This window comes from Tamandua tetradactyla, chromosome 2 (genome assembly GCF_023851605.1).
Source record: "Tamandua tetradactyla isolate mTamTet1 chromosome 2, mTamTet1.pri, whole genome shotgun sequence".
NCBI lineage: Eukaryota > Metazoa > Chordata > Mammalia > Pilosa > Myrmecophagidae > Tamandua > Tamandua tetradactyla.
In genome coordinates, this window is record NC_135328.1 from 213,707,218 (window position 1) to 213,729,531 (window position 22,314).

The 22,314-nt window shown below is 58.2% G+C and overlaps 1 protein-coding gene across 13 annotated transcripts; it reads right to left on the reverse strand.

Annotated features, from left to right (window-relative positions):
• Nucleotides 1-287: 287 nt before the first annotated feature.
• On the reverse strand, nt 288-22,314 carry C2H1orf167 (chromosome 2 C1orf167 homolog). Of its 13 annotated transcripts, none has more exons than XM_077151292.1 (21): nt 22,026-22,138; nt 21,648-21,668; nt 18,503-18,645; nt 16,408-17,564; nt 16,201-16,244; nt 15,528-15,735; nt 14,734-14,870; nt 13,524-13,633; nt 12,911-13,097; nt 11,390-11,520; nt 10,636-10,816; nt 8,285-8,471; nt 8,036-8,190; nt 7,085-7,293; nt 5,388-5,532; nt 3,751-4,030; nt 2,344-2,449; nt 1,769-1,967; nt 1,423-1,558; nt 1,039-1,149; nt 288-594 (listed from the first exon to the last, which is right to left on the reverse strand). In XM_077151292.1, exons 3-21 carry the CDS (start codon nt 18,603-18,605, stop codon nt 472-474), a joined length of 3,909 nt encoding a protein of 1,302 aa, XP_077007407.1. In that variant the 5' UTR covers nt 18,606-18,645; nt 21,648-21,668; nt 22,026-22,138; the 3' UTR covers nt 288-471. The 13 variants fall into 13 exon arrangements, with proteins under 13 accessions (XP_077007407.1, XP_077007401.1, XP_077007406.1 ...); XM_077151286.1 differs by having other exon boundaries at nt 21,643-21,668; XM_077151291.1 differs by having other exon boundaries at nt 21,615-21,668.

Genomic DNA, 22,314 nt, shown 5'->3' on the forward strand with positions numbered 1-22,314 from the left:
ACTGTCAGATGCAAAGGTGAGACTCGCCTGTGTGCAGGGGCTGCATGGTGGCCATGCTCCCTGATTTATTTTTTAGGTTGAACTTCATCCCACAGCTGCTTGCTTCTCTCCTTATCCTATCCAGAGGTTGTCTGCCTGGCGCTTTCCCCAGCCAGACTGCTGGGCTTAGCTGGCTCAGTGGAAAAGAAGACTGCACTCACGTGGGGATGGCGTGTTCAAAGAGCAGCCTGATGGCAGAGGGTGGGCAGAGGGGCCGCCTTTGGGAGAGACTGAGCAAGACAAACAGCTAAAACTAAGGAAGGCATTTTATTGTCCGTTTCAGTCCCCAGGCCATGGGATGAATACCTGCACTCGTGGTGTGGGTGGGGTGCAGTTCTTTCCCCGGGGAAGGCTGGACTCAGTTCCTCCTTTTCCTTTATGGGAACAAGTCAACAACTGCAGCTGTGCCACCGCTCCGCCATACCCAGCAGCTTAGATATCTTCTGGCCCGCTCCCAGGGCCCTTGGTGCCCAGCTTGCTCTGGGGCCTTGGGCAGCTGGTGCCTCCTGTCCTCAGACCTCTGGCCGTCAGGCACTGGTGCCATTTCTCAAAGGCCTGGAATCAGGAAGAGAGGGAGGAAAAGCTATTGGCCTCTGTCTCAGATGCCCTCCAAGACTGTGTGCTGGGCTGTGAGGAAACACCTGCACCCTGCTCCCTAAGGGACTCTGAGGCCCCTCCCTCTGCCCCAGGGCAAATGCACACACTGAAAATAGACCTGATTTGCTGCTGTCTGAGAAGCTGAGCTCAGAGAGGGGCAAATGGGGGGATGGGGGAGCAGTTGTTCCAGACACCCACACCCTTCAAGGGCTAGTGGCATAGGGCAAACCAAGTGACCTGGAATGGGACTGGGCTGAGCATGTGGTCCCCTGCTAAATTAGGAGCTCCAAAATCAAGCTGTGTTTTCTATATCTGAGTTGCCCCCTCCCCTGAAAATGGGGGGTCCCAGTTTGGGACTGGTTGAAGGGTCTGCAGTAGGGCAGGGGCCACACCATCCAGTACCTGGGAAAGGACACGGCCATCTTCTTGTTGCAGCATTCGCTGAGCCACCCGCAGCTGCAGGGTCCGCCGCCGCCATGTGCTCCAGGCCCTTTCCAGGTGCCACTGCCTGAGCTGTGGGGACAATTGGCAGAGAAGGCCCAGGGCTCACTGCTGCCTTTCCCTTCCTGCCATTCTGTGGCACCAGGATGAAAGGGATGTGAAAGGGATATCGTCTGAGAAGTGTTACAATGCAGTTTACTGGGCCTGACCCCCAAGGTTGCAGGCGTGGTAGGTCCATAGACTAAACATTTCCAGGGATTATGGGTGAGAAGTGGAGGAAATGGTGGTGAGCCACAGCTCTTCCAGCTGTGGGATTGAGGAACATCTGCTCCCACCCCCACTCACCAGTGTCCGTGCCAGCTGCTCCATCTCCTGAGCATCTGCCCAGTGCTGCCAGGTTGCTGCCAGGAGCCTGGCCTGCCGGGGACCCTGGACCCGGCGAAGCAGTATCTCAAGGTGCCAGCGCTGCAAGTACTTCCTCCTAGAGGGAGGTCCTGGTGTGTGGCCACAGCCAGGACAGCCACACATCCTGAGCATCGTGACCCCCACCCCCGTGACCAGGAAGGAAGGGCAGAGCCACCGTCCTGAGCCTGCTTCTCAGGGGTCCTGTAGGGAGGGCCCAGCATGGGCACTGGCCAGCCCCTCCCCGCTGTGCTCCCCCAGCCATGCCTGCACACACAGCTGCTCTGACCCCAGCTGCCGCAGTTGGGCCTCGTCTCTGCCTTGGAGGGCTCTGGTCTCAGAGCTGCAGCCCTTGCCAGGTCTTGTCCAGAGGGATGGTCCCCTGGCCCAGTCACAGTGCACAGGCCACTGCAGCCACAGCTGAAAGGTGTGGTACAGGGGAGGCCCGTAGGGACCAGGGGACAGCCTGAAGTCCTGCTTTCTGTCACCTGGAAAGGGGAGTCGAGTCAGAAGAGGTTACAGTGGTTCAGGGTGGCAAACTCTCCCTTAAACCGAATGTTCCTCCTAAAAGGAGAGTAACAAAAGGGGTGAATGGCAAGAGGGGCTGAATTAGGCGCAGTGCCTCCTGCATCCCCATCCCCACGTCTGCCTGAAACTGCTGCTGTTCGGGGCAGTAGCCCACAGAAACAGTCAGGGGCAGGGCAGGAGAAAATGGTTGAAATGCTCAAAGGGGCTGGGAGGACTCAGGGTGAAGATACTAGGACTGATTACCAAGGAGGATAGGCTGGTTTGCAGGTCCTTGAGGCCTGGTGACCGCCTCAGCCCTGCGTTGCAGCCACTGTCCCCAGGGGCAGGGTCCCTTACTCTGAGCGCAGAACGTTTCTTGCTGCTTCCTCTGTCTGCTGGGACTGTGTAGCTGTCTGGGCTCTTGTGGCACAAGTCCTGTGGCCTGTGTCCAGCAGCTGCCAGGCTGAGGGAGTGGCCAGAGAGGAAGACCTGAACCTAATGGGCCTGGGTCTCCTGGGGCCCCAGTGATCTGGCACATGGCCGTCCGTACCACCCTCTGCTTCTTCGTCCACCACTCGCCCTCCCTCCCTCGTGAGGAGCACCACTTTGGGCTAGGCCCTGGGCTGAACATTTACAGGTGACCCTGTGAGGTAGGGGCTTATTCTTCCCCTATATAGCAAAGGAAACTAAGGTTGCAAAGATAAATTCTCTACTGAGGCACCAGCCTCGGCTTTCTACTAGCCAGGGGGCCTTTGACCCTGTGGCACCATGACGAGGGCCAATACCTGCTGGTGTCTTGGGGGGCAAGGCTGGAGAGGCATCTGGGAACGTGTGGTAGGAAAGAGGGGCCCAGCGTTAGGAACCCTAGATAACATTCCCAGCGTTTTTACTTCCTATAAGCCTCAGATTCTCATCAGTCAAATAGGATCCCTGCCTGCCTCTGCTCACAGGAATGGAATGAAAGTATAAAATCACTCTGAAAATAAAATGCCCTGTAAACCAGCTCTAGAATAAAGTACGCTGAGACCCCAGAATCTGGTTGCCGCAGCCTCACTTATGCAAATTCTGCAAATAACCAGAGCTAGTCTCTCACTACTAGAAAATAAAATGAAAAACCAAAACGGTTTAATCTTTTTTTCTTAAAGTTTTTCTACTGTCTATTACATACCCCCTGGATTCGTGATGCCAGCTCTGCTACACTCCCTGACCCGCTGGAAACACGGGCTGTGTGTCATTTCTTGTGCCTGATGTTCATTATTGCCTCCTCCCTCCTGGTGGCCCACCAAGCTCCTTAGCCCTATTTGCTGACATTGAAACTAACTGCTCCTGGTCCGGAAAGGGACTGAAAGTTATCTTTGGGTAGATGGAGTTATGGGAGAAATGTGAGATTTAAAAAAAACTTTTTCTGATTTTCTGTAATGAAATATTTCAATTTTTAAGTAAAAACAACCACACACAAAAAAATTGGCTACTGCCCATCTCGCACCATGACCTGTGCTGAGCTTAGGCGTGTGCCCTCCTGGGGGGTGCTCTGCACAACCCCGTGCTGGGCCGGCACCCGGGGCTGCCCAGTCAGTATTTGCAGACTAAACCCGGTCTGGTAAGCCAGGGGGGGCTGTTTAATTGGAACGAGTCGGGGATGGTGTCCACAAGGCCACAAAGCATCCAGCTGTGTAGCCACAACGGGCTCGAACAAGCTGGTTCTAAGGCCAGGGGCCGGCAGTTCACTTTGGGACCTCCCACCCGACCTGGGCCTCGCCTCACCTCTTTCCAGGGGGCTGGGGTGGCCATCAGCAGTAGGGGGCGCCCTCTGGTGGCCAAACTCGGGCGGTGCCTGAGGTCATCGCCAGCCCCAGGGCAGACGGTGCCCAGCCCTGCGGCCTCCGCGGCCTCCTCAGCCCGGGGTTGCAGCTCCAGCCGCACTTGGAACAGCGCCGCCTGCCACTGGGACCAGTGGGTCCGCAGGAGGCGCCTGCACCCGGACTGCTGGAGCTGGACCTGGAAATGGCTCCGGGTCACTGCCTGGGCCCAGACGTCCAGGGCCCTGGGGGAGGGAGAAGCCCACACTCAGCCATCAGGACCTCCAGTTCTCACTGGAGGGCTGGGGTGGGTGAGGGTTGTGCCTGGGGCCCTCCTCCCCCATCTCTCTTCCACAGAAATCCAGTTAAAATGGGTGTGGGAGGGGTGCGCTGCCAGACACTCCCAGAAGCCCCTTGTCTGGGAGACAGGGAGAGGCCAATCCTGCAGCAACACTTGGCCTCCACCTCCCATAAGCACTCCTGTTCATGGGGCCCTGCTGTGTTTCTGGTGCTGCACTGAGTGCTTTACAGCCCTGTCTGTGGACCCCTTGACGCCCTGCACACAGGCGATTCTCTTCCTTGGATTGTTAAGAGATGCCTGAGGCCGGGATACCCAGCTAGAATGTGGCAGAGTGGACTCTGGCCCCAGGGCCAGCTGCAAGGACCAGCACCACCTCTCCCTGTCCCTGACCCAGTCTCAGAGCATCTCAATCCTGGCCAAACACGAAGCTCAAAGCTGCCCAAGGCCAGGGGCACCCAGCAGACACAGAGGGATTCCACAGGGCCTGGCTCCCTCTCTCACCCACCCATGGGCCTCGCAGGGCTGCCCAGGGCCATCCACATGCTATGAAGGCCTGCTGGGTGCAGTCCCTTCGCCTGGACTCCCACCCGGAGGGCAGCACAGCCCCCAGCGCCCATACCCTCAGGCTTCTCCCGCGCCACCCTGCAGGCCTGGATGTGGCCTCCAAACAGGAGCAAGAGGAGGGCCCAGCTGGTGGCAAGGGTGGGCATGTCACCCCAAAGCACAGTGGTCACAGTGGAATGTACTGCAGAGGGGTAACGGGGGAGAGTGTGGCCTTTCCTTCAGGGCCTCGGCACACAGAACTCCAGTGCAGGGGGCAGAAGCTGCCACCATCAGGGGCGGGGGGCCCGACTAGCTATGGGTACCAGTCCCAGCCCTGCCAGGGCACAGTCAAGTCCAGTCTCCCCTCCCTGCATCCCCACTTTGGGGCAGGCAGTCGGTGTGGGAAAGGGGCTCCCTGGGGGGAAGGACAAGTCTATGCCACCTAGAGGCCAAAGCAGAGACGCCAGCCACCCCAGCAGGGTGGGATCCCCTGGTCAGGGACATAGGTTAGGCCCAGAGGGTTGCCAAATATCCTTCCAGAGCAGGTGAGGGCAGGTTGGTGCTGAAGACCATCCATCTCCAGGCTGAGGGTGCCTCCATGCCCCCCATTTCCCGGGTCCCAGACCTCAAGCCCGGGTACCCCAGACCTGCAAGGGAGACCAAACGTCCCATCCCCTGGGCTCTGTCCCTGCTTTTCTGTGGGGGAGGGGGTGGGAGAGGGTTGATGCTCCCCCCATCCCACTGCCAGGCCCACCCACCTCCGCAGGAGGAGCCGCTCTTGCCAGGCTGCCCTGCGTCCCCGGACAGCTGCCGCCCGCTGCCAGCTCTGGAACGTGGTCCTCCGCAGGCCCTGCAGACGGCGCTGTGCCCACAGCTGGTACCTCTCCCGCAAGGCCTGCTGCCCTGTGCCAGAGAGAAGCTGGGGTGCTCAGCCTGGTGCTCCGCCTACCCCCCCAGCCCTGGTAACCGTGGCCCCTCCTCACCCAGCCTTTGGCTCTCTACCCACATGGGGGCAGAGGAAACCCCCTGGGCTGTCCCAGTTAGCAAGCTTCGGTTACAGGTGGCCTCCTGAGGCCCAGGTCCGTCCAGCACATAGAACTGTTTTGTTTCAATTTCTTGACAAGATTTAGGGATCAGGGGAAATTCACATAAGAATCTGGATTTCCAGATTTTCTTAAAAACCCAGGAGGGCAACAACTGGGCTGCAGAAGCAGCTGTCCCCTGCGGACAGGACCTGGGCCTTCCAGGCTAACCAAGCGCCCACTAGTGATGTATCGGTGTGGTGGGCAGCCGTGGAGGCTGCCGGGACCTTTCCCTGGTACGTGCCCCAGCCTAATGCCCTTCCCTGAGCGTGACTTTCTTCTAACAAATGGATTATAGCAGAAATGATGGCCTGTCCCTTCTGAGCTGAGGGTACAGAAAGGGGGTGGCTCCTGGCTTGGATGCACACTCTCTCTTGCTTTCTCTCAGATCACACCCCTGGGCGAAAAGCAGCTACCACGTTGTAGAGTGGCCCTGTGGCGAAGCCCACATGGCCAGGGCCTGAGGCCTGCCAAGTTGCCTGAGCCTGGACGTGGCTGTCCTCCCCCCACCCCGACCTGCCGGGCCTTCGGATGAGACCAGGCCCTGACCAACGGGACTGCCACCCCACCGGAGCCAGAGGCACTCACCTAAACCACACCTGGGTTCCAGTCCCACCAAAACCGTGAGAAAATGAAAGGTTGGTGGTTTTAGCCATTACATTTTGGGGTAACTTGTTACACAGCCATAGATGACTGATACAATTGGCTACAGACGCCCATCAGGCTGTGAGTCTGACTTAGCTGGGTTGAAACTGAGGTGGCAAAAAAAAAAACCCTGAGCTCTTTCTTTTTACCCAGCAGCCAGGACGCCCAGAGCGAATCTGTCTGGGGACTACCCTCTTCCCTTCGCAGGTCTTGTTCCTCGGGCCAGACTCAGCACAGTCCTTCCCACTCCGCCTTCCACACTTCGCCTGTGTCACCTCCACTACCTCAACCTCCCTCTCTACTGCTCTGCCCTCTGAGCCCTCCTGCACACCTCGTGGGGACCCTTCCCAGGCTCCACGACTCTGCCCACCCCCAACTCGGAGCCTAGAGCAGGGAGTCCTGAGGGCCAGGCGGGGTAAGGACGAAGAGAAGGGTGGTGGTCGCACCTGCTACGAGGTAGGGTGAGCCGAGCGCTTCACGCGGGTCGTTTCCTAGACTCCCCACAACCACCTCCTCGGGGCGGGGGTAGGGGGAGTGCACTATTATCCCCACTTTACAGACAGGTAAGCTGAGACACGGGAGGTCAAGTCACTTGGTCAGGGTCTACCCAGCCAGGAGTGCAGGGGCGTGGACGCAGCCCGACACAGCCCCCAAGGCTCCAGCCTCCCACCCCGGCTGTGACAGACCCTCACCTCCCTGCAGAGCCCCGAACCCAATACCCGACTCACTCTGCCAGCGGGAGTGCCAGTGGCGCAGGGAGCCCCGTGCCAGGGCCCAGCTCCGCTCCCGGACCCACTGTCCCTCCTCCTGCCTCTGTGCCAGCCGCTGACGCCACACGCCCAGGGCGGCCCTGCAGCTCCGGCCCCAGGCCCAGCAGGCGGCCAGCTGTCTCCGGGCTCCTTGGGCTGCTGCCCAGTGGCTCCAGCTGAGGAGGACGCTGTGGAGGGAAGTGTCCCTTCTGGGGACGGGCACTGCCCCTCCTTCCCTCCACAGGCTCAGCCCGCTCACCCCTGCCCTGCAGCAGAGGGCAGCTGGGGGTGACCCGTCTCCCTAATTCCACCATGGGGAAGGTGGGCTTCTGGGGGCTGGAGGAATCAAAATGCCCCTCCGAGGGTCACAATGACAGGTGTTTGGGATAGCGGGGACCCCAGGCCCCCTGAGGTACAGTCCTGTGCTCAGCCACTAGCAATCATAACTACAACAGACTGAGTGAGCGCTTACTATGTGCCAAGCACTGTGCTAGGGGATGTGTGTGGCCCTACCTCCTTGATGCCCTACTGAACCAAGTATAATTATTATCCTATTTTATAGAGGCAGAAACCGAGGCACAGAGAGGCTTGGCAAGTTGCCTAAGGCCACACAGCCACTGAGGAGCACAGCTGGAATGAGAACCCAGGCAGCCTGACTCTTAGCACTGCGTATGGACGACTCCGTGGACGGACCACAGCTGTGAAATCTCCAGGACCACGGACGAGCCCCAAAGTGAACCCCCCCAGTAGAGCAGGGTGGGAGGGCAGGAGGAGTTGAAAGGATCTGAACCCAGGGACCGAGCTGCCTGGGTGTGACCGCAAGGGGATGCTGCCGCGAAGCCCAAGGACGGAAGGGAGGAAGGGGCTTGGGAACAGGGCACCCCCCAAGTGGGCCCAGCACCGCTCGCCATCCTAGGCCGGGGTCCCTACCGCCGCTGGAGGGTGCGCTGGCAGCACCTCGCTGCTCCGCGCCACTGCTGGGCCCGCGCCTGCCACAGCAGGAGGCACTGCCCCTGCCGCCGCCGCCTGGCTGCCTGCAGGAAGGTCACCTGGAGGTTCTCCAGGACAGTGGGGTCCCGGGGTGCCTGGAGAAGCACGGATGGAATCCTGGGTCCCCCAGCCCTGGCCTGACAGCCCCACCTTCAGCCCCCTGCCCCCACCCGGGCAGGCCCCCCTCACCCTCTGCTGTGAGCCCCGGGGGGTGCTGCCGGCCAGCGAGGCCTCCCTTTCCGGGGTGCTGCCCACAGGCGCCGGGACTGAGGTGGTGCGGGTGTGGCCTGATGGGGCACCCAGGGGCCACGTCCTCCAGTGCCACCGCATCAGAGCGCGCCGCAGGGTCCGCCGCCGAATGCCCTGGAAGAAGGTGCTACCAGGAAGGGGCGGGTGAGTCCCGGGGCCCCCAGCCGCGTCCTGACTCAGGGGTGGGGGGGGCATCTGCCAAGAAGGGGCTCCCCCACCTTGGCCTCAGGGAAAAGCGGGCTGGATGGGGGACCACTTGTGCCAAACGCGGGGCGAGAGCTTGGCGCCAGTGCTTCCCAAACCCGCCGCTCGCTGGAACCAAGGGGCGCCTCCAAATATGCTCGTGCCCCCGCCGCCCCCACCCTCCCTGCCTACATGGGACATGACTCCCAGGGGTGTGGACCTTCCTGGCAACGTGGGACAGAAATCCTAGAATGAGCTGAGACTCAGCATCAAGGGATTGAGAAAACCTTCTCCACCAAAAGGGGGAAGAGTGAAATGAGACAAAGTGTCAATGGCTGAGAGATTCCAAACAGAGGCGAGAGGTTATTATCCTGGAGGTTATTCTTATGCATTATATAGATATCACCTTTTTAGTTAAGGTGTAAAAGAAAGGCTGGAGGGAACTGCCTGAACATGTAGAGCTGTGTTCCAGTAGCCATGTTTCTTGAAGACGATTGTATAATGATACAGCTTTCACAGTGTGACTGTGATTGTGAAAACCTTGTGTCTGATGCTCCTTTTATCTACCTTATTGACAGATGAGTAAAACATACGGATTAAAAATAAATAAGTAATAGGGGGAACAAATGTTAAAATAAATTTAGTATCAATGAAAGGGAAGGGTAAGGGGTATGGAATGTATGAATTTTTTCTGTTTTCGTCTTATTTCTTTTTCTGAATTGATGCAAATGTTCCAAGAAATGATCATGATGATGAATATACAACTATATGATGATATTGTGAATTACTGATTATATATGTAGAATGGAATGATCATATGGTAAGAATGTTTGTGTTTGTTGTTATGTTTAAAAAAAATTTGTAATTAATTAAAAAAAAAAATCCTGGTGCCTGCCGGGGCCCCACGCCCAGACACTGACTTACTGGGTTTGGGTGCAACCTGGGATCTGGATTTTTCTAATACTCCCGTAGAGCGCCAGTGAGTGGCCACGGTTAGAGCAGCTGCTCTTCCGGGCTGCCTCCTCGGGCAGGGGTGGGGCCACACAGCCTGGACAGAGCAGGGCTGGGACCAGGGATCCCAGACTCCAGAGCCCACCTGCATAATTACACCAGTGATTCTGTCTTTGGGAAACTGAGGCCCCGGGGGAGGGCCATTTCCTCTAATGCCCACAGGGACCCAGAAGCAGATCCTGGATCCAAGCACTCATTGCAGGCCAGCAGGGTGGCCTGGGGACTGCCAGGGAGATGGTGATTGTGCCCTTGTGTCTGAAGGCCAGAGGACACATTGGGGAACAACCTACATTCTGAAGGATCATGATGGATTGAGATCCCCTGGGACCACAGGGGCTTTAAAAGAGGCTGAGGGTCCAAGTGGACCAAGTGGGTATGGAGATGGTGGATGCCAGGACAGAATTCTTAACCCTGCAACTGCTGGCTTATATTCCCTCTGACATCCCATCAGGGAAGCCAGACCCCCCCCCCAACCCCTAGCACCCCCACTCCCTTCATCCACAACCATCAACCTGGGTTCCGACCCCAGCAATGACCATTTTATGTAAAGGTAGCACTATGGTCCCGTACGGAGCCTGTTCTCGCTCCTGGTTCACAGTGTGATTTAGAGCCAGCTGCTTGACCCCCTGAGCCTGTTTCCCTAGCCAAATGAGGCAAGTGTGCTCCCTCACATATTCATTTACAGTATTTATTCTGTGCCTGGAACACACAAAGCATGTGCTGTTAGCTGTCCTGGAAGCTAGGGAGACAGTGGTGAGGAAACAGATGTGGTTCCTGCCCCCTGGAAGCCCCCACCTAGCAGGGAGAAAATTCCAGATTCTGGGGAGTGGGGTAGGGGGGCGCCTCCCATCAGGCTCCAGCCACCTCGGCAGAGCTCCCTGCTTGTCCAGTGGCCCCACGGCTCTCAGTGGTCGTGAGGTCACTGATCAAGCACCAATCAATATCCCTGAGTCGTCTCCCCAGGTCCCAGGTCCACCGGGAGGCGGCCTGCGCCCTCCAGGGTGCTCCTCCTGGTGCTGAGCATGAGGAGGCTCCCCCATGCCCCCTGGCCCCCATATCCCTCCCCGGGCCCAGGTTGCAAGTTTGGGGACACCTACTCTGCCTGCTGGCACTGGGAGAGCCGCGTCCTCCAGAGCAGCAGCGCCCGGCAGAGGGCTAGTCTCCGGCAGGCTTCCTGCAGGGAGCCCCATCCTCGCCCTGGGGGCAGCCCCTGGGCCACCAGCCTCGGGCTGTGGGCTGTGGCCATCCCAAGGGCCGAGCTGAGGAGGGCCATGGTCTCTGAGAAGCAATCAGGAGATGAACCAACCAAGCCCCAACCAACCTCATGCCCAAAGCCCTCATAGCTGCTGCCCCAGGCATACCCGGGACCTCTTCCCTCAAGGGCACTGCCCTCCCCATGCCTCCAAACCCCCATCCAGGATGCCTCAAAGATCCCATATTCCCCACCAAGGTTCTTTTGGGCGGGGGCGGGGGGGGGATAGGGGGATGGGGGTGGAAAAGGGCAGATATCTCAGGCCAGGCACGTCCAAAGAGCAGGACCAAATCCCTTTGGGGTGGGATGTGGGAAACCCCACACCAAGCTCGGCCTCCAGCAAGCCTGCAGTGGAAGCGAGGAACCACGTCTCCCTGGCCACCACGGGGAGCAAGTGTGGCCCAGCACAGGCCTGCCTGCTCCAGGCACCTCTCCCAGGCTTCCTTCTTACAAGAACCCATAAATTCAACTGGGGCCCACCGGAGAAACACTGAACAGAGATGCCCTTGGCCGGGTTGGGAGGGCGTGGCCCCTCGGCCCTGCCACTCACTCACCTGCCTTCTGTCGGCACAGGGACAGCTGGGTCACTTTTGCCCTACCTGAGTCCCGGAGCTGCTTCATCCGCACCCACTGCTGCAGGCACGTTCTCAAGTTCCCCAATCGGAGGTTAGCGAAGTGGTCCCGGCACCGAGCCCTTCTTTGCACAAACTGCCTCCAGGCTGTAAAGCACCTGGGAGTGAATCGCAATGGCTGCAGCAACAGCAGCCTGCAGAGCGCCAGACACTGCTGAAGTCTGAGGTCCCTTCACCTCTCAGTCTCATTTCCTCATCTGTAAAATGAAGCTGCTTTTGGGATGGCGTGTCACACCCCCTGCTCAGACCACGACGCCACCATCCTGGGGTGCTCGGCTGACCTCAGCAGCCTCCCACCTGCCTCCTCGCACCCACTCTTGTCCCCCTCCAGTTACTCTCCACTCAGAAGCCAGAATGGTGTTTTTTCAAATTTCAAGTTAAACCATCTTGCTCCCCGACAAAAATCCTATAGCAGCAGCCTCCTTGCTCTTATGGTAAAATTTCAGCTCTTTCCATGGCCTTCAAGATTCCACACAGCCTGATCACAAAGTTCTAATAATAAGGCGGTAACGGGACTCTTGGCTGTTCTCTGTGATTCCTATGCTTCCCCTGTCACAGGCTTTTGCATATGCTGTTCCCTCTGCCTGGCACACTCTTCCCCATTCTCCCTTCTCTAGTCAACTATTCAGATCTCCACTCCATTAGACCCTGGCAGGCGGCAGGCCAACTTCCTTTGTTGAAAGTTTCCATAGAAAACTACACCAGGGGAATGCAATCAGCAAAATTTAGATAGATGATGGGAAACTCAACCAGACAAAGCAACCTGATTTCTTTGACCAATAAATTGCAAGGAAAGAAAAAAAAAAGGAGGGGGCCCATTAAAAGACTTTAACAATATATCAACCAATTACAATATGTGGGCCTTACTTACAGCCCAATTCAAACAAACTATAACAAAACCTGTATTTGTGAAGCAACTGGAAATTTGAATACCAAGAGGTATCTGTCGGTTTTAAGGAATTGTTTTTCTGGGTGTGTGTGTGTGAGCATGGTATTATGGTTTTATTTTATTTTTTCTAAAAAGTCCTTACCTTTTAGAGATGCATACAAAATACAATGTGTGGGATTTGCCTCAAGATAATGAGGGAGGGGAGAAGTAGTTGGGTAACAGACAAACAAGCCTTCCCAGGAGATGATTTTGTTGAAGCTGGTGATGGATACACAGGGGTTCATTATCCCATTCTCCCTACTTTTATTTACGATAAAATTCTTATAAAAAGTTAACAGGGAAAAAAAACCCAAAACCCAGACTTACAGAACTGTGTTCTGTCCCTTAAAGCGACATTTAACCCAGGCTGTATTCACATGCCGGCCTGGTGACTGCTAATGCCCATCTGTGCCCCCACCCAGCCTGGGCCCTCAGTCAATGGCAGCTGTTTTCACTGGTCATTTCCATCCTGGTCTCTCAAGGGCCATCTCCTGGCCGTGTCCCTCCCTCTGCCTCTGGGAGGGGCCCCCAACCCCAGCACTGCCTTCCAAGTCCCCTACCTGCAGAGCCAGGCTCTCTGGCACCAGGTTCCCAGCAGGGCCCCACGGGCTATGTCTGCAGGCTGAATGGGCCGGGCCTGGGGGTGTCGTGCCACCTGCGGGGCCCTTGCTGGGGCCTGGGCAGCCTCCTCTGGGAGCCCCCTCTCTTGCCCGGCCCACCCCTTTTGATGACACCAGAGGAGAAAGACTGCAAGGGGAGAAGAGAGAGAGAAAAGAGAGCCAGTGAGCCGAGGGGAGGATCAGCGCATGAGGGGTGAGTGACACCCCAGATCCTGGGCTCCCCGTCTCTGGGCCTCAGTTTCCCCACTAGTGAGTGCCCCAAGGGACTTTCCAGTTCTACCACTCAAGCTTCTGCCTGGACCTGCATCAATGTCAGTGGCCCCAAAATACAATGTCTGCCCCTCTTCTACTCGGGCTGGTCACCTCTCTGGCCTCAGTTCCTATCAATAAAATGAGCACACAATACCTTGCTGAGGTCACTACGAGGCTGAAATAAGGTCATGTCTGGGAAAGCGGCGGAGTGGATGCCCGGGAAACAGTCACTGGGGACCCACCGCCCTGCCCGGCCTGGCCCTGTCCGCAGCCCGTTCTCCCAGCACCCCCACCATCTCACCAGCCAGCTGCTGCAAGGTCTGCGGAATCCCGCCTCTGCTGTTCCCGCCATCTGGTCTCTGCCCAGGAAGCTGCCAGGCTCCCTCCTCCTCCAACCTCAGGCTCCCTAGGCTGAGGGTGAAACTGCTCAGAGAGAAACTGATGCCCAGGCTGAGGGTGGGAGCAGGCATCCGGACCCCTCCACCCAAGCCTGAGGATGCTGGGCCACCCTCTTGCTCTTTTCCAGAGGGTTCATTTTATTCCGGATTAAAGGGGTGGGTGGAGGGGAGGAGGGGGGAAGGGAAGTGCTCCTTTGGCTTTACTTTTCTCCAATGTTATTTGCATTTTTCACAACAAACATGCATTAAAATAAATATTGTATAATTATTTTAAATACCTGTTTAATTTAAAAATAAGAACAAAAGGAATACATCGGGTGGCACCACACTGCGAATGTAATTAACCACTGAATTGATACTTGAATATGGTTAGAATGGGGAATGTTATATTGAATATATGTTATTCCAAAAGCAAAGAGAGAAAAAGATAATAACACACTGCTGCAGTGGAAACTTGGGGAAATGAAGAAGAAAATAACAACTAGCTTTCATCTGGCTTTAATTTAATATGGGGATCATTTTCCTTCTGTTTTTTTCTCTTACTGTTTTTCATGGTTGAAAAAAATATTATTTTAAATACTGTTTTTTATCGTACCTATTTTCATTTAACTTTGTCAATGCAAATACCCGTAAACATGCTTCTAGGAAGAGGGATACATGGGGGGGATGAAACTTTCAAAATAATCAATGCACTTCTAACTATTGTGAATTTTTTTCTTATCAAACATGCATTACTATTGTGAATGGAAACAAAACCAATAAAGTTGCAGAAAAGAACAGGATAAAAAAAAGAGACAGTAGGGAGGAATTTTTTTAAGTCTTCATGAATATTCATATTGATGGATGAGACAGCTCACCATGTGGTTAAACCATAACTTACTTCCACGTCGGACACTGAGGCTGTTTCTATATTTTTACAGTTTTAAATAAAACTGTATCTTTATTATCGCCATGATGGACATCTTTTTGCCCAAAACTTGATCACATCTGCTCATTTCATCCTCGTTCCCTTGTGGGGAAGGGGGATGGGAGCCATGGAGGCAGGAGGTATGGGGGACCAGGCTGCCGGCGCTGCTCAGGCCACACTGACCAGGCTGGGATAGCCCAGCTTACCGAGGTCTCTGGGCGGGGTCCGCCTCGGCCTTCCTTCCCGGGTGGCCCTGGTCCCGGCCTCCCCCAGATGCTGGGCGCTCTGGCCCAGCCTGGATGTGCGGCTGCCCCTGCTTCCGCTGAGCAGCCAGGTGTTTCCACTGGGTCAGGAGAGAAGGGAAAGGGGGGTGTCAGCTGCAGTCTGGAATACACCCCTGGAGGGGACATGAGGAAGGGGTAGGGGCAGGAGCAAATGTTTCTCTCCATCTCCAAAGTCAGAGCTGTTAGCCTATTCTGCCTCTTTGGGAATGAAAGGATGCATGAATGAATGGATGGATGGAGAGGTGGAGCCTAAGAAGAAGGGATTTCTTTTAGGCGACAGGGCCAGGGAGGGATGCACACAGAAAGGCACCCCCAGTCCTGGCCGGCAAGCAGTAATAAGAACAAAGCAAAAAGGCAAACACTTTTTCTTGCTATGTGCTTTGGCAGGGCTCTGAGTCCCTTATATTTATTAATTTAACCTCACGACAACCCTGTGAGGTATACAGTATTAGTATCTCATTTTAGGTAGAGATAAGGAGACAGAGACACAGAGAGGTTAAGTGACTTGCCCAAGGTCACACAACTAGAAAGAGGCAGGGGCAGGATTTGAATGTGAGCAGGGGCTGGTTCAGGGGCCTGGGCTCAGAACTGCGCTGCCCTGCCAATCACTCACGAGGTGCAACCTGCGCCTTGGGGGTGCCCTGGCAGTTTACAGAGCCTCCTCCCCACTCCCCCTCCTTCCTCACACCCGCCCTGACCCACTGGAGGCCCCTGACCTCTCGGAAGCTCCAGGCCAGGAGGGCCTTCGTGCGTCGCCCCTGCGCTGCCTCCAGTCGGGCCTCCCGGAGCCGCTGGGCTCCCCGCAACACCCACAGGCCCGTGCGCAGCAGGTGCCGACGGCGCAGAGCCTCGGCCGCCATCACTGCCCGCAGCCTCTGTGCCAAGTGCCACCAGGCTCGGAAACACCTGGACAGCAGCTGCTGGCTGGGGCCAGACCAGGGCCAGTCAGCGGATGGACAACCCCCCACCCCACTCCCAAGGAGCTGCGGGGGGCTTGGCACCACCCGTATGGCCTCGCCAGCAAGGAGAGGGGTGATGACCCACGTCTGCATCTGCAGCAGGAAGGGCTGGTTGCAGACTCGAAGAACTCCCCCTCTTACTGATGGCCACACTCGGAAATCCCAGACAAGAAAGTCCCCAGAGGCAAGAGTCCAGGGCAGCCAAAGGACCTTGTTTCCCAGGGTCCTGCACCCAGGATCAGCTGTCCCCACCCTCCTGTCCTCAGGGCCGGCCCAGGAGGCTCCCTGCATTTCCCAGCAGGGGCGGCGGAAAGAATGATGCCATGTGTTCTCCCCTTTAGTCCTGCCATGGCTATTGCACCTGCCCTGCCAACAGGAGGGGCTGTCCCAGGGTGGGGGTGCCCCTAACCTCCCCAGCCCAGGGCCTCACCAGGCTGTTTCCGTCTCCAAAGTGACAATGTCTCGAGCCTTGCTCTGGGGATGCAAGGGGACACATGCAGTTCTCAAGCAGCACGCCTGGCCCCTGCCAAGCTCGCCACCCCCACCATCACGGCCTCCTTCCCAGGAGAAAGGGAAAGTGACAGCCAGCTTTGAGAGAATCCCCGGGAGCCCGGCCCCATCCACCTCTGGCCTTTACCTGCATGGGGTCAGCGGCGGGTGCACAGGAAGCCGTCTTCTCCCCCTGCAGGGACCCCTTCCCTCCATCCTGCCCAGGCAGGACTCCCCAGGCTGCTCCAGGGAGCCTGGGGCGCCTCCTCTGCACCCCGACACACAGAGGCCCCGCGGAGCAGCTCTCTCCTTGGCTGAGGGGCTGGGTAGGAAGGACTCCCCGCTCAGGGCCGAGGGGCTCCCCGGGCAGCAGCCCCGAAGTGACCTCTGACAACACCGGCTCCCCGTCGGCCACGGAGTCCGAGGCACCAGCCCAGACCCAGCTTGTCTCGGGGGACTCTGTGGGGTCCCTGGGACTGCTGGGAGGTCTCTTCCTCGCGCCGAAGGAAGCAAGGACCGGTGGGCTGGGCTGGGGCCGCACAGGGAGTGCCTGGCTGCAGTGGTGCCGGGGGAGCCTCCGCGCAGGGCCTGGGAGTTTCCAGTGTGCCCGCCGCCCTAGACGGGCCACCTGGTCCTCCAGGCGCTGCACAGACACCAGCAGCTGGTGGATGGCAGCTCGCGATGGGGTCCGGGGCCGGCTCGGGGCAGGGACAGCCAGGTCCTCCAGGCTGAGGGACTTGCCCACGGGCCCACGGGTCCGGCTCGCTGGGCCACCCCAGGATCTGGGGCCTGGCCGGGGGCACCCCTCTAGAGAGCCAAAGCCTGCCGCGGGCCTCACATCTGGGCAGGGGGTGCCTGCAGCCGGCAGCCAGCACGGGCTGGGGGAAAGGCGAGCCAGTGGCCGGCGGTGGAGGGGGCTGCGCAGGCAGAGCATGTGGGGTGCAAAGTTTTCCCGAGGCCCTGGCCAGAGGTGGGGGCCTCTGCGGCTTCCACACTCAGCCAAGCTGGGCCCACTTGTGCTCAGGTTACTCTGCTGGACAGGAAAGTCCCGGACCCGGCCTGGAGGTCTCCCGGCCTGGGGCTGCAGGTTGCTCTGCTGCAGGAAGCTGGAAGCAGCCAAGGAGCTGGTGGTGTCCGTCAGGGCGGGGCCTGGGCCGGGGCTGGCCAGGGTGGTCTGCACGGGCAGCACCGCCCCCGGGGAGGGCGAGGCGGCAGGCCCTCTCCTCTCGGCCCCCCATGGGGCCGCCCATGGGCCATGTCCACTGCCCAGGCCCACACTCAGGCTCTCCAGGAATCTCCGTCGATCTAAAGAGAAGAGAGTCCCACCCTGTCAGGCCCCGGGGAGGGCTCGGGTGCTCAGGGCCCAGGTGGGATGGGGGGCCAGGACTTTGGGGTGCTGCTGCCCACCCTGTCTCTCTGGTCCAATGGGCAGCCCCGGGAGTCTTGGTAGAAGAACATGACCACACGGGGCGGGGGCAGAAGGGAAAAGGGAGGCACGAAGGAGGCTGGTGAGGGGGTTCCAGGAGAGAGGTGTCAGGGTGGGCTCACGGTGGCAGTGTGGGTAGAGAGGAGGCAGAGGCAGGCAGTGGAGGGAGCACCAGGCTGAGAAATGGGGGGTGAAGAAAAGGGAAGACTCAAGGATGATGCCTTGGTGAGGGAGTAGCAGACTCTGGAGAAAGCCAGACTCAACATCCATCAGCCAACAGGGCACTGTTCTGGGGAAATGGGGTGGAGCTGCGGCCCCTCCCTTGCTGCTGGTCCTTACCAACTCCCCACCCCCAGCGCCGGGGCACCCGACAGGCAGGGCTCTCAGCACATGCCCTGGCAGGCAGAGAGAGCTATAAAAGTTGCTGCTTTTGTGGCTAGGAACTGATGAGGCTCAGAGAGGTTAAGCAACTTGTCCCCAAGTCACACAGCCTGAACTTGGAGAAACTAGGATATGAATGAGAATTAGAGCTTGTTCTTAGGCTGCTCCCACTCGGAGCAGGGAGGCCCCCAGCCTACTACTCCTAGACAGACTCCTCAGCCTGGGGCCCCAGCCAGGCCACTCCTGCCCAACCCCCTTCCTGACCTCACTCATGTGCTTAAGTCCCCTCCCTCTGGCCCCAGGTTGGAGCAGACTGTTCTGGGCCTGGCTGATCCTGCTGTCCGAAATTAGGTCTGCCCTGGGTTGGGCCTGCCTAGGAAGGGCTCTGGGCACATGACAGAGGCCACTGCCCCTGCAATGTCCCACCCAGACCCACCAAGCCTCTTGCCTGGCCTCAGAGGGGCCGCAGGCCTGGGGGGCACATTCTCCTTGTGGCTGGTGTTCGTTCTCAGTTCCATGGGCAGCGGCGTCCTTGACATGCCACAGACTGTGGTCTGGCCTGTGCGGTCAGATGGGACTCTAGGGACAAGGACAGGCGTGCTGGCTCCACCCTGCCCCGGACCCCCAAGTCCACCCCTCAGCAGCACCTCTGGTGGCCCTTTAGGCTAGACCCAGCTGTTCTGGGCCTGGACCCTCACCTGTCAGTCCCCCCATGGGGTCTCCTCTCCCTGCCCCGTGCCCTCCCTGCACTCCCTGGTGTCTCCCAGCGCCCACTCCTGCCAGCAGTGACTACAGAGCCCAGGCTGCCCCTGCAGACCCTGTAGCCCTCCCACAGCACGTGCCTTCTATAAACCCCTCCAGCTCCAGGCTCCTCTTTCCCCACCTGAGCAACCACCCCCCTCCTCCTCGCTGCAGGCCTGGACCTGCCTCTTCATTCCTTGAAGATTTCACTCCCAGGCTCTATCGCTCTCTCCAACACAGGCTGATCAAAACTCTGGCAAGTGGGCCATGGTGGCTCATCAGGCAAGAGCCTGCCACGCCAGAGGACCCGGGTTCGATTCCCAGTGCCTGCCCATGTAAAAGAAAAAAAGAAAAAAAAAAAACAAAACTCCGGCAAGTTCACCATCCCTGTGGGCACTTCTGCTGACCCCTGGCCACCGCCCTCCCTGGCCCTCTCCCCTTCCACCCAACCTCAGCCACCAGCTCCCATGGCCTCTCCCAGCCTGGATAGCTGTTCCCCCTCTGTCACTGCAGCTCCAGGAACCCCCCCTCTCTTTCCAGCTGGACGGGAAACTCCAGGGTCCTCTGGCATCTGCTTCCCAACACTCCCTCCGCCCCTGAGGCCCCATCCACCAGTCCCACTCCCTTCATTCTCTCTCCCTTCCTGCTGCAGCTGGATGATTGGGTGGTGCACACGGCACCCCAACCCCTGCTCTCCTGAGCCCCTCCCAAGCCCCCCAACCCTTGCTCTCCCAAGCCCCTCCCTCTTCTGCACACTTGACTGGTAAAACCACAACCTGGTTCCAGCCAGCGCGCCACCTCCCCCTGCACCCGAGCAGATGAACGGGGCTAAGGAGATTGCACTGGCCCCAAATGCTGCTGCTGGAGAATCACCCTAGCCCCCTCCCTCCCAGACTAGTCCTGCTTGCCTCTATTTTCCAAACTCCACCGCCCCTTTCCCAAACTCCCCCTCAGAAGCTTCCTCTTGCACACACAGAATAAGACGACCAGAGGACAAATGCCACCAGCACCCCCAAGACCTCCTGCCTGGGCCTGCCAGTGTCTCGCCTGTGGCTTCCCTCCTGTGGACATGGCGCCCAGCACCCAAGGCTACTGATGGCCTCTCAGGAAAAGGGCCCCACAGGGCACTGAGTCGTGCCTGAGGGCACATGCATAGGGGCGGGATTCAGGCAGTGATACAGGCCCCTAGGCAGGGGTCCCTGGGGGGAGCATGGCCACTGATCCAGCAGCCCCGCGCTGCTCGGCAAATCCCCCCCACCCTCCCATGAACACATCTTCTCTACTGAACCCTTCGCACCAGCACAAGCACTGAACACCCTGGCTATTTCTCCCACCTCAAAAGAAAAAAACGCACACAATAAGACCCCTCTCGCCCTTCCAGGTCCCAGCTCATTTCTTGCCTTCTCATTGGAAATCCATCCCTCTTTCTCTCCTCTCAGCTGACCTGCTTCGATCAGACGTCCTGTCTCCCCTACCCCTAGTGCCCCCATCCAACGGCTCTCCTTAAAACAATCTCCCAGAGGTCAGTTGTCAGCCCTGGGTTTTCTTGAGGCATCGGGAGCCGGGCTCAGGTGGTTGCAGCCCCTCCTCTAGCCCCTGCTGCCCTGATTCGGGGATGCCACCTCCCCGCCCCCGCCTTCCAGCCTCCTCTGCTGGTCCCTCCCCTTCCCACCTCACCCTAGAGTAGGAGGCCTCCGGGCTCAGCGTTACAGGTGCTGAGCTCACCTGGGACTTCTACCCTGACCGCAGGGACGTGGCCACTCCAGAGTCTCACAGCACCTTTTCATCATGCCCCAAGCGCAACTTCCCATCAGGCCCTCGAACCAGCTCTCCCCCGTCTCTGTTCTCCCTTCTCTGCAAATGGCAGCTCCATCCTTCTGCAGCTCAGGCCAGAACTGTGGGGCCGCTCCGACTCTCTCTCTCTCTCCCACACCACATTCAATCCATCGGCTAACTCTGCTGGCTCCACCTTCCTAAGACACCCGGAGCCCAGCGCCTTCTCATTGCCCCCACCACCTCCCCAGGCCAAGCCGCCCAGCTCCTAACCCACCCTCCTGCTCCTGCCTTTGCCCCACCCACAAGCGTCTGGGCGGCCCACAGCAGCCGGGGTGACCTGCCTCAATTCCAAACCCCTCAAAGGCTCCCCAGCCCACTCAAGACCCTTCATCAGGGCTTGGCAAACTACAGCCCAGGCTATGGGCTGCTTTTATAAATAAAGTTTTATTGGTATCACAGCCAAGCCTGTTTATGTATTCTCTAAGCCTACGTTCCCACTACACTGGCAGAGTTGAGTACTTACAACAAACACTGCATGGGCTGCAAAGGCTACAAGTTTACTCTCTGTATTTCAAAAAAACTTTGCCAACCTCTACCCTATGTCATCTGGCCCTGGGTATCTCACCACCTCATCCCCTACTCTTCTCTCCCTTGCTGGCTCAGCTCCAACACCCCAGCCTCCCATCTGTTCCTTGAAAATGCCAGGATTGCTCCCACCACAGGGTCTTTGCATCTGCTGCTTCTTCTCTCCCTCGCTCCTGCAAGTCCTGACCCAAGCATCACCGCAAGCCCCTTCCTGACCACCCTCTCTCCAACTGCAGCACCAACTCCCCACTCCTAATTCTTTTTACCTGCATTCTTTTTCTCCATAGCACTTACCACCATCTCACATACTAAATAAATTTGTTTTTCTCCCTCTCGTGGACTGGGAGCCCCATGACAGTAGGTCCTTCTGTCTCCCTTGCTGTTTCCCCAGCACACTGAACAAAGTTAGGTACCTATTGTGTACGAAACAAGTGGCTGAATCATACCAAGCACCATGCAGCCTTTAGTACGCACCCTACCATTTCATCTGCACCGCAGACCTAAGAAAAATGGAGCTCAGAAGGGGTTACCTGCCCAGCTACAGGCCCCACCGTAACCGCGGATCCGCAGCGGTTGAGACCAGCTCAGGGCTGCCTCCACCGCGCATGCTCCCGCCCAGGACCGCCCCCCCCCCCCCCGCCCCGCCTCTTTCCAACCGAATCCCCGGGCGGCTCAATCAATCGGCAGCGTGCCTTGCCTACCCCAGCCTCCAAGCCTGGGCTCTTCTGTCCATCTAACTGCTCCCCCAACCCCGCCCTCTCTTTCCCCATCCCCCAGTTCACCCCCCTCCTTGTCCATTTAAGGACACTCCCAGTCTCCCTCCCCTGCGGTCCGCGTCCCTTCTCTCCCGGACTCACCCTCGCGTGCGTCTGTCCTCCCGGTCCTCCTTCACTCGTCCTGTTTTGAACCTGGAGCTGAGCTCAGGAGGACCGGTAACTACCCCGGCGGGGTCAGCCATCGTGCCAGGGTCCCGCCGCTGCCTCGAGGGTGCAGGACCGAGCGCTGGCGCAGGGCCCACTGCACGTGGATTTTGGCGCGTGGTGCTTCCGGCTCCAAGCCTGCTGGCCCCGGTCAAGTCTTGCACGTGCTGGACCGGCAAAACTCTCCCACGCCTTCAGGTCCCTCCAAAATCCGGCTGGAATCCAT